The sequence below is a fragment of the Lotus japonicus genome, chromosome 6 (genome assembly GCF_012489685.1).
Source record: "Lotus japonicus ecotype B-129 chromosome 6, LjGifu_v1.2".
Lineage (NCBI taxonomy): Eukaryota > Viridiplantae > Streptophyta > Magnoliopsida > Fabales > Fabaceae > Lotus > Lotus japonicus.
In genome coordinates, this window is record NC_080046.1 from 10,240,568 (window position 1) to 10,254,993 (window position 14,426).

The window sequence follows — 14,426 nt, forward strand, 5'->3', positions numbered from 1 at the left end:
AATACAAATTACAGGGTTGCTTGATTACAATAGTATAAAACAGATTTTTTATAAAAATAGTATAAAAATCTGTTGTTTAAAATAAGCGGTATTTACTATCACTTCAAATTTTCAAATCACCTATATTCCAATTTCAAGCTCGCAAAACATTTGGTTCGTTGTTTTAAAAATAAAAACATGTTCTTCACATTTGTAATACATACATTTTTAATCCAAAACAATAACATGCAAGTCAAACAAACCATCAGCACAGAAAATACTAAACTGTTTTAAAAAGATTGACATATAACTGCTTAACAGAACACTGAAGAAGCATGTTAAAAACTAGAGTTCAACTGAACCAAAAAACTAATTTCTTGTAAGATGAGAAAATCTTCAAGACAGAAGACTGGGAGACCAGCTAATGGAGCCCGACAATTGCAAATTTGACCAATAACAATAGGCAAAAATGCAACAATAATCTATATAATCTGAACTTAAAATCACCAAAGCAATCATTCAGACCCTCACAAGAATGGCACATTTAACAGCCCAGTATAATAAAAAACAAGTAACGCCATGGAAAAACTTAAAGCTCCTCTGTACAAAGCAAATAAGACTACTTCTAAGATCAAGAGATTTGCATGGACTCAGCATGATAGGTCTCCAGTTCCTTGTCAAGTTCCTCAGCCGACTTCTCAACCCAACCCTTTCTTCCACGACCCCGGCCTCCACCCCTGCCACGACGGCCTCGGCCGCCCCCACGTCCTCCACCACGTCCACGTACACTCCCACTACCAATAGCACTCCTTGAGCCACCACGGCGTCCCCAACTGTATATAAATAAACAAATGAAGAGAAGTCTTTGGTAAACAACTTAACTGAAGTGAATGAAAACAAAGAAACTATAAGATCATTTGAATATTTCAACACAGCACAGGTCTACTGAAAATGCTTCGGGGACAATTAAGAAGATTCATGCAACCCCACAAATACCTTCATTAGCAAGCAAGGCAAGTTAACAGAAAAAAATCATACAAAGAAGCACATTACCCAAGTCCCACTAGGACTCCTAAAGAAATTGGACCAGAACTACAAAAACTCAAGCACGGCCAATCAAAATAAAACACCATAAACATCTTGCCTGTTCATTATGTGCAGGGTAATTCACCAATTTCAGAAAGAAAGAAAAACTAATCCTTGCTTTGATGATGGTAAGAGTGGCAAGACACAATCAGTGAAGAAACCAATATCCAAGAGTACCACTCATAAGTTTCTACATTCTAAAGTGCTTTAAAGGATTTATGTATGCAAATATTTCAATATCTGTCTACCAGAATCTGAAAATTCTAAACATGGTCAATACTGTAGACAAATTTGACTATTCTTGCAAAGACATGTGACATGCACATTACAGAGATTCTAAATAAATGATCTATAAATATGGGGCTCGTTTGTGAAAGCTTTTAAAACTGGTTTTAGCTCTGTAAAAAAATTAACTATTTTAGAGATTAAGTAGAAGTCAATTTCATTTGGTTACAATTATTAAAAAAAACCTTAAAGAGGGATGATATAAAATCATCATAATAAAACACGGCTAAAAAACTAGGTAAAAGTAGGATGAAACAGCAACTAAAGAGGGCTTGGCAAATGCCAAATCCTTTGCAAGTCACAATTGCAAGTACTCTAATGAAATCCCATCTAAACATGAAGACAAAAAATTAAAAACCACTTGACCTTACAGTAAATAGAGAACTATAAACATAAGGAAGACAATGACCTAAATCTTATTAATATGATAGACTGACAAAAAAAAATATATGTATGTATATGCATATTATTAACTTAATTGTAGAAAGCTCAATGAATATATTTCAGCAAGTTTAATCAATAAAAGATAACAAATGTAAGACTTACCCAGCACCACGGTTAGCCAAAGCTGGACCTCCACCTCGACCACCTCCAGGCCTGCAAATCCTTTAAACATCAGCACACACAATCTGAAGTACTTACTTTTTTTTTTACCAAAAGTAGATGAATGATTACAAAAGAACTTCGAACATTATAGAGTAAAGATATATGCCAGCTGCTGCATATATTGGTCGTGTAAACATCATTTTTGGAATTAAAAAATAAACATGAACTTATTTCACAACAGATACACAGACGAACACATTTTTATCACACAAAAGCCTTCATGATAACTTACGTCATCACAACTGTCCTCTTTCTCTGTCCATTCACCCCAGTGACATTCACACGAGCAGATATGGGCAATTCTGAATCAGCACCTACAATTTCAATCTTCATGGGCTTCCCATCCAAAAGTACATTATTATATCGTTTGAGAGCAGCAAATGCATCACTCCTTCTAGTATAGACAACTTCAGCTGAACCCTGTTACACATTGAAATGTATTAAATATTTAGCTTAAGAAAATGATAATCACAATTGAAAAGATGATATGCATTAGACAAAACTATTGAGTATGGAAAAAATGCCATGGCTAAGGAGATCACAACGTTCTGAAACATTTCACGTTTTTGAAAACTTTGCCCTCACCGCCCCCCCAAAAATAACAAATGCTGCTCTCATAAAAGACCCCAAACTGAGGTATAAGTGAATTAATAATCAAGAACAAGATGCAGAAAATAAAATAGCAATTGAGTTTAGAATACAAATTCCAATACATACACTTGGATGTCCATTTTTGTCATAATGAACAGCATAGCGCTTCAGGTCTCCAAGCTCAGAGAAAAGTTCCTGAGTTGCAAATCAAGTTTCAGGAGAACTTCTAGAGCGGTTGGGTGGAAAAAGTGACTAAGAACGAAGCATATATTAATATGACAGCATATACCCTTATGTCTTCATTGGTTACTCCATGGTCCAAGTTGGAAACATACAACTTGGTGCCAACTTCTATTCCTTGAATCCCTGCAGCTCTTAAGCTATCTTCAAACAAATCATTCTGCCATGGAAAAGGCCTGGTTCTGCGAATAGACTGTCCAAACCAAACAGTTTCCAGAGGCAAAAGAAGACGTCAGATTATGACCAGAAAACATTATTAATCATTCTTCAAGATTAGTCAGTGTAGGAAAATCCCCGAGAAAACAGAACAAAAATGTTATTAAGGAAGTAGATCTGGCCACGGCAATAAATTCAAAGGATAATCCATACTCAACCATCAAAGCTCTAGGTAAAAGGTTGTAAACGGGAGTAAGAATTCAGCCACTGCATATGAACCAGTGCAATGCCACAAGTGAGAGCTCCAGTTCTGATGTTATGTGAAAACCTCCTTTGCAAAATACCATGAAATGGGGAAGTAAACTGAATTCTTGCACCATTGAACCCAACTTAGTAAGAGGATCCCAATAAAACGCCATCCCAGACAAACCAGCCAAACATTTATGTAAATGAAACGGATTATCGTGGTTTAGAGAATTTAACCCCCCTTATATAGTTATATGATTTTTGTGCTACTGGAAAGAGCTCCATTTTGAAATTCACCTAATGAAGCTCCTTCACAAAATATGCCAGGAATCATCAAAGAACTCCTGCACACATCAGAGATCTGTAGCAAAGCCCCCAAAAACAAAAGCAAACAACTCTTAGGTGTATACTAATTGCAAAACGATCAAGCATGAGCTTCTCCAAGGAACAAATACTAAAGGAGTTCCTCTTGCTTTTGAGTTTCTATAATGCTGATTTGTCTCATTATTGGGTATATTATAGAATATCAGAATCTCAAGCACATGTATAAGCATCCACGTTTTTTGAGCTTGCCTTGGCAATAGCATAGGATGATGGCCGCGTGGTAACCATAAGAGGACCTCTACGAACAGCACCAGTTGTTCTTCCACCATTAACAGCACCAGTCATTCTTCTACCACCAAAGGCACCAGTCATTCTTCCACCATTAAGAGTCCTGCTAGGTCCACGGCCAGAACGGGCTCCACCACGTCCTCTACCTCTCCCTCTGCTACTCCTGTTCTTGATTCTGTCATCAAGTGACATATCCAATGAAGAAGCCATAGCACTTGCACTTTAACAAAGTCTGACCCTTCAAGAAATTTAGATATTGTTAACCTGCAAAAACAATGAATGAAATCAGTTACATGTACATGTCCTAACGTAAACAACAAAGAATGACACGCCTACTATGATGACAATATTGTTGATACAAACTAAAGTAAGCTCCAGAAATTATTGGCCAAATATATATTATGAAACTGTAACACCCCAAAAGAATCTACAATTTGGAGACCAGCCCACCAGAAAATGCCAAAATACCAACTAGCAGATCCCACCTTTAACATTCCCTTCTGAATTTTTAGACACCCAACACAATTAACAGAGAATTCTAACGAATGCCTTCGACTATATGATCTCTCTTCAGTCTTAACACTACCCAAATTAAAAAAAAAAAACCCACTTAATTTCCAGCTTCCAATTTTGTAAGAAAATAGAAACAACAGAATGATCTCCTTAACAGACAGCACTATAGCAGTAATGGATCAGAGCTTCTGATCCCCCACACACCCACCCAACACAAAAGCATGAAAAAGGCATTGAAAAACAAATAAAATCATATCTCAATTTGGCGAATTACAGAGTTCAACAACACTATACACAAATCACAAACTAGAAACTGAAGAACCCTAATCTAGTCGAAACGCATCGGAATCGCAATTAGAGGGGAACAAATAGAGGAAAAGAAGAAAATTACCTTGAGATGATAACAAATCTACGAAAGGAGAAGGGAATGAAGTGTGCAAAGAAGAATCGGAAGGAGAAGATTGGGAGAGAGAGCGTGTTTTTGGGGGCAAAAGCTTGATGAAGCTTCAGAGAAAAGGGGGGGTTTTAGGGTTTCTGCGAAAGAGAAAGAGAGAGAGAGAGTTGGATTTAGCTTCGCAACTGAGAAAGGCACTGTTTATATATTTTGCGTATCTTCAAACCGCGTCTAATAAAATAAAAGAAACGAGGGCTTGGGCTCTGGACTCTGGTTTATGGGTTTTGAACAAAAACAAAAGGACAGAATGGGTTGTTGTTACATGTATTTTTTATCTCAAAATAAATTTTCTTCAATTTGATAAAAAAAAAAAAGCATATTGTGGGCTACGACGGAGGTTTTCTATTATAATTGTGACTCGTCACTTTTTCGTCATTAGAATTGTAATGAGTACCTATCACTAACATGCTTTTGAATTAAATTATTTATTTTATATACAATTTGGTTCATATTTGTTTTTTTTTTTAATGGAAACTGCAATTTTATTAAGCAAAAGTAGGCATAGAAGTCATTACATCAGCATGAACCAAATCAATAACCTCAACTGGAACCTCTTCCAACCAAACCATGTCAGAGTAATTGGAAGCATTACCAGCTAGGAAATCAGCAACAAAATTGCCCCCCCGGCGAACAAAAGACAAGTCAACATAATCAAAAAAATGAGATAACATGAAACAATCAGCAATAATACTAGCTAAATAAGATCTACCATCTGGCGGCTTCTTCCAACGCTGGAAGAGCTGTAAACACTCTGTCTCAAACAGCACACGCCGAAAATCCATCTGAACAGCAAGATGCATGGACCACCTAAGAGTCATTGCCTCCCCCATGATTGGCGAAGAAGCATGAAGGAGGTGTTGTGCTGCAGAAGCAAGAACCTCACCATGCCTATCCCGCACAACCAAACCAAAACCCACCAGCCCCGTGGATGCCACCGCTGCATCGAAATTTAGCTTGTAGATTTTGTGCGTCGGCCTTACCCAAGAAGATGGTAACGTCGGGCTTGGTCTGGGCACCACGGCTGCGTCCACGACGGGAGCAGCAGCTAGCATACAACAGCATTGTACCACAACAACAACCAGGACAGGCACCTCACCACCCTGGAAAACAACACGGTTACGCGCCTCCCAAAGAGCATGCACACCTGCCTGCCAAACCGCGAGAGCATCATCATCTGCCGCAGGGAGAAAATCAGCCAAAAATTCCTCCATGTTTCCAAACCTGTGCAACCGAAGGGATAAAAGAGAACCAAACCAGAAGCTCTGTGCAACAGGACAAGATACAAACAAATGAAATATCGTCTCCTCATCACTGGCGCACAACGGGCACAAAGGGTCAACATCAAGGCCTCTCCGGCGAAGGGAAGCACGGACAGGCAGCAAACCAGAGACCACACGCCACGCCACCTCCTTGCAACGGGGTTGAGCATCGGTACGCCAAAACTTCTTCCACAAGGGTGCAGGAAGCGAAGACTGAGAAGATGTTGAAGAGCAAGCACCAAGAACCTTCCTGCGAACAAAAACATATCTAGATTTGGAACAATAATTGTCATCCACAGTTTCAGGCCACATAAGAGTATCAATACCACCATGCAAAGGCAAAAGAATTTGTAAAATAATCAAAACAGTAGCTGGGTGGAAAATAAAATCCACCAGGTCATGCTTCCAAGAGTTGGATTTACGAACCAAGTATAATATTAAAAAATATCATAATAAAAGAAAAGCTAGAAATCCTAAAAAATTGGGTGACTAGCGCAAACAAAGAAACAAGAAGAAACAAATATTTAACTACAAAACTACAGTCAGAGACTCATAGCTGAAGGAGAGAATAAACGTTATAAAGAGACAACATCAAATAAAGAAAGTGAATTCTACCACACCCTTATTGTATGGTACATGACTCACGCGATTTGACGTGTACCAATAGGAAACCGACATCTGGCAGTGTATTTTAATTTTTTATTCATTTTAAAACATATATGATATAAAGAAGAAAAACACTCACTTAAATGTTATTGGTCAACGTCACGTCTTGTATCATATCTCAACAAAGTGTTGAAGTATCCTAGCAAGCACCAATAAAGATAGAGAAGTACAACAATCCATGATGACACTAAATGAAGGCGGAGCGCAATTCCGAGGACGGCCACACAGTTCGGAGCAAAGCTTGGGGGCAACACCATGGTCACAAAACAACGGTGACAATGGAACACAACATCTTAGAGGGAGCAATGACAATGCACGAAGTGGTGCAAATATGGGAAAGACTAAGGGGGACTAAGAATCGCAAACGGGCGTTGCAAATGAGGGGAAGATTGAGGTAAGCGTTCATTTCTCTACCAACCTGCTGAATGACTTTATCTAAAAAAATGTGTCTTGCGGTGCAGATTGAGATTGGTGAGCTGGTGCAAATGAAGGGAGGTTAGGGTTTCATAAATGTGAGGGAAAATTTTGAGGGTTTCTAGGATGAGAGGTTGAGGGTTTTTCATAAATGGTAAGTGAATTATGAATAAAACCTTGTTAGAGTGCGAAACATGAATTTTTATTTATTAAAATTTAGCGCAGGTTACATCTGCTGTTATAAACAAACAATCACTGCTAAATCACAATCATGAATTTAAGTTAAAAATTTTAGTGGTCGTCGCTAAAACCCACGTTTTTTTAATAGTGCTTCTCCAATCATGGTTTTTAACTCTACGTATTCTCGCTACCCGTCACTTTCAAAACCAACCAATGAAGACCCAATATGCTTAAAATATTCTTCTTGGAGATCCAGCTGAAGCAGATTTGTTGAACTCCATTGGTTAGTTGGACTCGCTTCACGTATATCATGACCAGCATGGTATCATACTCATGAGGTAGAATACCATGAAATCCTTCAAAGTGAAACAAACGTTCGGATTATTACGCTTAGAGTTATGTTTGAACTGACGGAATTCGTTCAAACATATTTTTTGCGTGTCAAGCTTGTGCATCCTCCTCCTGTTGAAAAGAATTATTAATTTATTAAAATTTAAGTGTGCATTTGGATTTCTGCTGAAGTCATCACAGATCCTTATTGAGTTGACATGTCAAAATCTTGTTTTTCTAATTCACGTTAAGCTCGTGATAAATTATAACTTCTTTACTGATGCATTAAGATAAGTTACACCCATATCAAAATCTTTCTTATCTAATTCACGTTAAACTCAAGAAGGTAAATTCTAACTTCTTTATTAATACATTAAAATACGTGAAATCGTATTAGTATTGACTTTAATACTAATAAAGCAAACCCACACTACCTCTCACAAAAACATATAATGCAAAATTAACTACTACCTACAAATAATTTACCCAAATCAAATTTAGCTAAAGTTTGTGTTTTACCATGAGTAATGATTTATTCACACTCTACTTTTATCTCTCATACAAATTTTAATATCTCTTTTTCCTCTTTCATCTTCTATTTCTTTGAGGTTAAATTAGAAAAGAGGGGTAAACAAAACATTATTATTTTATCATAAGTTTGATACCATGAACACTATGCAAGCAGTCAAGCACACTCCCGTGGTCAAACTAATTTATCAATCCACCATAGAAGAAAAGACATGACTTGTTGCCAGCTAAACATAACACCTAGGAAGGCCAAATCCAAGACAACAACAGAGAAAGAACAAGTGACGTACGAGGTTCTTGCAGTAGCATCCGGATAATTATATCTCCACACCTCACCTCAATTTTGAGGTGTAGAGAAGTGGAAGAAGAGAGAGATAGGAAGAAAAGAGAGAGAAAGTAAAAATGTGATATGTAATTTAATTGATAAAGAAGAGAGAAATAAATAGAATGAAAATGAAAAATAAGTGAAGAGGTGTGTATATATCATAACTCGTAGCATCCATCAAAAGTCAAAATTTCATTACATCGTGTCCCAGTTCCTCGGCTTTTTTCCCTCACTCCCTGCCTACGGTTAGCTACAGTGCTCAACAAAGCCCATCATGTTAGATTGCATTTCCAATTAAACCATATGAAAAAAGCAATTTGAGAATCAACGACACCCTTTTCCACATTAAAGATTTTTCAAGTTAGAATAAAATTAAGAGCACCACAAATAGAAACACAATTTATCACCAGATCTAGTCATTGCTGTCTAATTGATAACTAGAAAACAAACATAGCCTCATCCTCCACCATAGAACTAGCTAACCCACTACACAATTTTACAAACCAATTACATTGACACTAACAAAAACTAATACCACAACTACTACTAGGGAGGAAGATCAATCCAACACCACCACTACTACAACATGTCTGGTTTTCTGTTGATGCCCATAGATCACATTTGGCCCCTCATAACACGCAATTTTAATTTTCAATGCACCAAACGTGATTTTCAACACAAATTCAAACATGTACTAACTTCGATCACCCTCTATTGTTCAACACTCACTTCAGTCATCTGAGGCTTCACCTTAGGAGGCCTACCCCTTGGCCTCCCGGTGGATCCTGGCGTTGAAGCCGCCTCGGACCTCGCAATCTTCTTTGGCCTCCCTCTAGGCCTCCCACTTGAAACTTTCTCACTTGGTGGTTTTGGTGGAGCATTAGGGTCCTTTGGAGGGCGACCCCTAGGCCTTGGTGGCCCCAGAGCAGCAGTAGTAACCTCAGGAGCATTTGGGTCTTTAGGCTTAGGTGGCCTTCCACGCCCTCTCTTTGGTGGGGCATTTGGGTCAGGCTTCATGTAGTTGTTCTTGAAGAACACAATCTCACCACTGTCCTTCATCTGGTTGAGGTGGTGGGTCAGAAGGGTTGTGTGCCCTGCTGGAACATCACCATAGGTGGACTCTATGTAGTTTGATATGGCTGATTTGTTCGCACCAGTGTCTCCAACAGCTTCAATTGCTTTCATTATCATCTACAACAACAAAGAAACACAACATAACAACATCAGCAAACAAGAAAAAACTCACATGGGTATCATCAAAATTGAGTCTTTTTGAGAAACACAGCTTAAATCACATGAAAAATCACATCTCAGGTTAATGGGTCTGTGAGTCAAAATTGAGCAAAACACATCAAAATCAGTGCACAAACCAGATCAGCTTATAACAGCAAACTCATCTGGTTTTGTGCATTGAAGATGTGACCAAACAGTTAAAAAAATATTTTTTTTCCTTAAGATTCATTAGTAAAAATGTTTGAATCAATATTTAGCTCTTAGAATTAGGCCATGATTAAGCTAAGAATTTTATTTTGAAGAACCAATTTTGGAAGAAGAAGAAGAGAAAATGGGAGGTGGGTTGAGCTAGATTACCTCAGGATATGGAGGAAGAGAAGAAGGTTTGTTAAGCTCCTCAGTTGCCATTGATGTTGCAGATGGAGAAGCAAGCAGGTTCAGGAGCTTGCACAAGCAAACAAAAATAAAAATACAAACTTTGACAGAGGAAGGTTCAAAAAATTTCACAAAAAGCAACAGTTTCAATGACACTAACAATTATCTGAAGGCTGGATTTAAAGGGAATAAATAAATTAAAAAATTGTGAAATAAAGAGAAAAAAAAAAGGGGAAAATAATAAAGAAAAAGATGGAAACCCTTGCTCTTTTTCACCCACCATGCTTCATCTTTTTTTGGGATTATGGACGGTTTAGATTGAGGAGATTGATGATGATCCAACGGTGGAGGATGCATGATGAGGGGGTCACTTGGATTGATGAAGTGGCAAGTGAGTGCACAGGTTCACAGGTTTTTTAAGGCTAACCCTGTTCTGGTGGCTTTTTCTTGCTTTCTGGATGAGGTGACCTACTTAACTCTTACCCACTTTTCTTTTTAAAATGGCTTAATTACAACTTTGGTCCCCGACGTTTACCAATGCCACGATTTTGGTCCCTCACCTAATTTAATTACATGGATGGTCCCCGACATTGTAGGTTGCGTGCAACGTTAGTCCTACCGTTTATTTCTTAATGGAGGAGGCTTACGTGGACGTCTAGTTGGAGAGAAAAAGGAGATCTGAGGAGAGAGGGGAGCACGTGAGTATCACGTGAACCTTATATGAACCCATTATACCTAAATCTGAAACCCTAGGGATCTAAATCGCGTTACCTTCTTCGTTCCAGGGAGGTCAGGGGTTTGGGTATAATGGGTTCATATAAGGGTCACGTGATACTCACGTGCTTCCCTCTCTCCTCATACCTCATTTCTCTCTCCAACTGGACGTCCACGTAAGCCTCCTCCATTAAGAAATAAACAGTAGGACTAACGTTGCACACGGCCTACAACGTCGGGGACCATCCATGTAATTAAATTAGGTGGGGGACCAAAATCGTGGCATTGGTAAACGTCGGGGACCAAAGTTGCAATTAAGCCTTTTAAAATTTGGGGTATGAAAGTAGGGAATATTACGATGCCACAAAAAAAAATGTTACTTTTCTTTTTCCTTTTTTTTGATGTAAACCTATTTTATTCAAGACTCAAAGATCCAGCATCCAAGTCCAACAAATTAACAAAAAGTCTAATCTTGCTCAAACCACATGTTGTGGCTAGAGGTCATTACTAGTTAGTTTGGTTTGGGTTTAAAATAAATATAAATTGTTTTGATTTTTTTTAGTTAATATGAATTAAATTGATTAAAATTAGATTGGATGTTTTTTGTTATCAGGTTATGAGTATTAAAATTTGAATTTATGATTTATATGAAAATATAATTATTATTTTATTTTTTATCAGCCCTCACCGTTGCTGGTTGTGAGATACATTAGTCAAAACCAAAAAATGTTATTATTTTAATGCATATTTTTTGAGTTTTATGTTATTAAAAATACAAAATTTCCTTATTAATTTAATAATACTTGTATACACTTTGTTTTAGAAAAAAAATAATTGTACACAAAAACTTATATATATATACAAATTCATTTAAGAATGTATAGATGAAAATATTGATTAATAAATATTACATATAAATGCTTTAAATACAAGAATTTGTAATTGGTAAATAAAAACTATGTATGTCCTCAAATGATAGCTCAAGGGGTAAGAGTTAGAGGATATATGGGTTGAGTGAGGGAGGTTTATGGATCACTTCCTGGAGGGAGCAATTTATATTTTCGAGGTAAAAAAATACTTATATTCCATAAAATATCTTTATATATAACTGTGGTGAAATTCAATTGAAAAAATTTAATATGGATTTTAATTTTTATATTGTATATATTTTTATTTATTTATTAAATAGGCAACATTAATCCTGATGTTATCTAATTCACAATGAATTCATCAAACATGCCTAGTTCTCTTCTAATTTTGTAAAACAGTTCTTCGGACAAAAGCTTGATAAAAATATCAACTAATTGTGCATGAATAAACTCTTGAATCACATCACTATCAAGTGCATATCCATGAAAAAATATGTATAATATCATTATGCTTAGCCATTGACATAGTTGTGACCTGGGGCTACCTCACTGGATTCATGACCTGAGAACTTTAAGATTCAAATCATTGTAAGTAAAAACATTTCCAATAGCAGTAAGATGAATTGTTAGTGTATGTTTAAATTTCAATTTGTAAAACAGAGTTTGATTGAACGTGAGTTTGTAAAATAGAATTTGATTCAAAATGAGTTGGTTGTAATATGATTTATGTTTAGATATTTTAATTTCAAAACGGAGTTTAATATCCCCAATTGCTTAAAGCTAAAGTAAAAGTAAGGGTTTTGTTAAGTTGGATGAAAGTGAATTTTGAGCCAAAACCGAGTTAGGGTGAAAGTAGGTTTAAGTTATCCAAACATTATGAGACAATGTTCAGTACAAGTGAAAATAACATTGTGTTAGTGAAACAGAAAAACAACCACAACATTAAATGTACGTGTGAACCTCTTTTGAAGTTTTATGATTGTTGCACCCGGTTTCATTCTAAACATTTTATAATCTTGATATAATGTATTAAGCCCTAGATCTTTTAAATTCTTTGGCTTCATCATGGGTAGTTTCTAGGGTCTTATATTTAGAAATTCTAAAGAACTCACTAAAACCTAAAGCTAAGGTTAGGATGTGTGTTGTTCAACTCTAAGGTTATATATAGTTGATAATTGATAAACAAACTCAATAACTCTTATGCTTATTTTGTCTAAGCAATCAACCTCAGTATAAGGGACATAAGTATCACTCTCTATCATATCCCACCCATCAAGATATTGAAATTCAATAAAGAATTTCAGCCTCTTATAGTAATCATAATATTCACCGTTAAAGCTAGGAGGCTTATATTGCTGGAGGTGCTCTCACTAAGAAAGGACTTAGAGGAAGTCATTCTATGTGTTTAACCCGGACCTAAGGAGTAATTTTCCCAAATAAGGTGTGGATCCCAATTGTAAACATTAATGTAAGTCTACCTAAGAGGGGTAAATTAGATAGAACCTGGACTGGACGAGACCCCAGGGTCCCTCGTCCAGGAGATCTGACCTTGGGCGGGGAACGCGCCATGACCTTGGGCCTCCCTTCCCGAGGCCCAACTGACCCATTTGGATAGGATAGAGGCGTCAAAACCCAACTCCACCTCTATAAATAGGAGATGAATACCAATTGTAAGGGACTCTTAGCTCATTTGAGAAATAATAGCATTGAAATTCAGTTATATTTTCTCTCTCCAAGCGGTTAGAGTTTCTCTCTCTAAGCGTTCACATCACTTTCCTCACACTTTGAGTACTACCTTCCCTCTCTATGTTCTAGCATGGAACAGAACCTGTTTCTATATCTAGGTAAGTTGAAATTGGAGTTTCAATGTAAATGCACAAGATCAATATAATAAACAATATAATCAGTAACAGAAATTTAGAATTGAACTAATATCAATTGAATCTTGAATATGAAAACTTTATTCTTCACTCACTTCAATTTATCAGTTAATAGAAATATGAAAATTGAAATGAAAAGAGAAAAGTATGGAGACTTCACATCAAGATAAACTGGTTCATCTTCTACCACTCAATGCTACATTTAGTTCCCAAAAACCTATTATGTTGATACGTCAGGATGACTATAAAAGATATTTTATCTCATCCAATAAGTGTACCAAACAAAAATAGAGCCAACATAATTGATAACTCAAAGGATGCTCAAGCGCGGCTCCTGTCTCGAAAGTTATTCGTGATGACTTCAATAAGGTTAAGTGTCTCAACTATACTTCATCGCCTCATAGTATATGAATGCATGTTTTATCATTTAATTACATAAACATTATTCATTTGTTCATTATGTTCTTCTTGAACCTTGAGTTCTCTTTCTCTGACTTCAAACCGACTTGAGCATCATAGTGTTTCATGCAGATACCTTCCCGCCATGCTTTTCTTGGACAAGTGTTAGAAAATGAATGAGCTTGATCGTGATGAAATCACTTTCCTTAAAGTATTTCAAGCACTCTCTGATTTCGTCTTAGAGTTTGGATGCAATAATACCCAGGATAATCAGCCTTGCTTCGAGTTTGCACAAGACTAATGAAAACTCGAAATGAAGGGAAGTGGTTTTCTGGAAAAACAGAGGATATGATTGTATGTTCTGAATTCTGAACATGCACTCTATTTATAGGCAAAAACAGAACAATTTATAAGGTTGCGACCCTTCATAAATGATGTCTGTTACCAACAAATATGTGAATAGTTGCAACCCTTCGTGAACAGGTG

At 36.8% G+C, this 14,426-nt stretch overlaps 3 protein-coding genes across 3 annotated transcripts; all 3 read right to left on the reverse strand.

Annotated features, from left to right (window-relative positions):
• Window positions 1-336: 336 nt before the first annotated feature.
• LOC130726942 (THO complex subunit 4D-like) lies at window positions 337-4,910 on the reverse strand. Its single transcript, XM_057578259.1, has 7 exons — window positions 4,706-4,910; window positions 3,763-4,065; window positions 2,837-2,980; window positions 2,674-2,742; window positions 2,189-2,376; window positions 1,897-1,947; window positions 337-812 (listed from the first exon to the last, which is right to left on the reverse strand). The coding sequence occupies exons 2-7, from the start codon at window positions 4,009-4,011 to the stop codon at window positions 611-613; spliced, it is 903 nt and encodes a 300-aa protein (XP_057434242.1). The 5' UTR covers window positions 4,012-4,065; window positions 4,706-4,910; the 3' UTR covers window positions 337-610.
• Window positions 4,911-5,253: 343 nt separating this feature from the next.
• On the reverse strand, window positions 5,254-6,339 carry LOC130724869 (uncharacterized). Its single transcript, XM_057576139.1, has one exon. It carries the CDS (start codon window positions 6,337-6,339, stop codon window positions 5,254-5,256), a length of 1,086 nt encoding a protein of 361 aa, XP_057432122.1.
• A 2,447-nt stretch (window positions 6,340-8,786) lies between these two features.
• On the reverse strand, window positions 8,787-10,237 carry LOC130725978 (HMG-Y-related protein A-like). The gene is made up of 2 exons (XM_057577171.1): window positions 10,061-10,237; window positions 8,787-9,661 (listed from the first exon to the last, which is right to left on the reverse strand). Exons 1-2 carry the CDS (start codon window positions 10,109-10,111, stop codon window positions 9,182-9,184), a joined length of 531 nt encoding a protein of 176 aa, XP_057433154.1. The 5' UTR covers window positions 10,112-10,237; the 3' UTR covers window positions 8,787-9,181.
• Between the last annotated feature and the right edge of the window lie 4,189 nt (window positions 10,238-14,426).

What these genes read in the sequence shown, in the direction of transcription:
- LOC130726942 (XM_057578259.1), bottom strand. Translation starts at nt 4,011, where the DNA reads ATGGCTTCTTCATTGGATATGTCACTTGATGACAGAATCAAGAACAGG. An exon ending in TAACCAATGAAGACATAAGG is followed by an intron (nt 2,743 to 2,836) that starts GTATATGCTGTC and finishes TTTGCAACTCAG; the next exon opens with GAACTTTTCTCTGAGCTTGG. An exon ending in ACAAAAATGGACATCCAAGT is followed by an intron (nt 2,377 to 2,673) that starts GTATGTATTGGA and finishes AATGTGTAACAG; the next exon opens with GGTTCAGCTGAAGTTGTCTA.
- LOC130724869 (XM_057576139.1), bottom strand. Translation starts at nt 6,339, where the DNA reads ATGTGGCCTGAAACTGTGGATGACAATTATTGTTCCAAATCTAGATAT.
- LOC130725978 (XM_057577171.1), bottom strand. Translation starts at nt 10,111, where the DNA reads ATGGCAACTGAGGAGCTTAACAAACCTTCTTCTCTTCCTCCATATCCT. An exon ending in CTCTTCCTCCATATCCTGAG is followed by an intron (nt 9,662 to 10,060) that starts GTAATCTAGCTC and finishes TTGTTGTTGTAG; the next exon opens with ATGATAATGAAAGCAATTGA.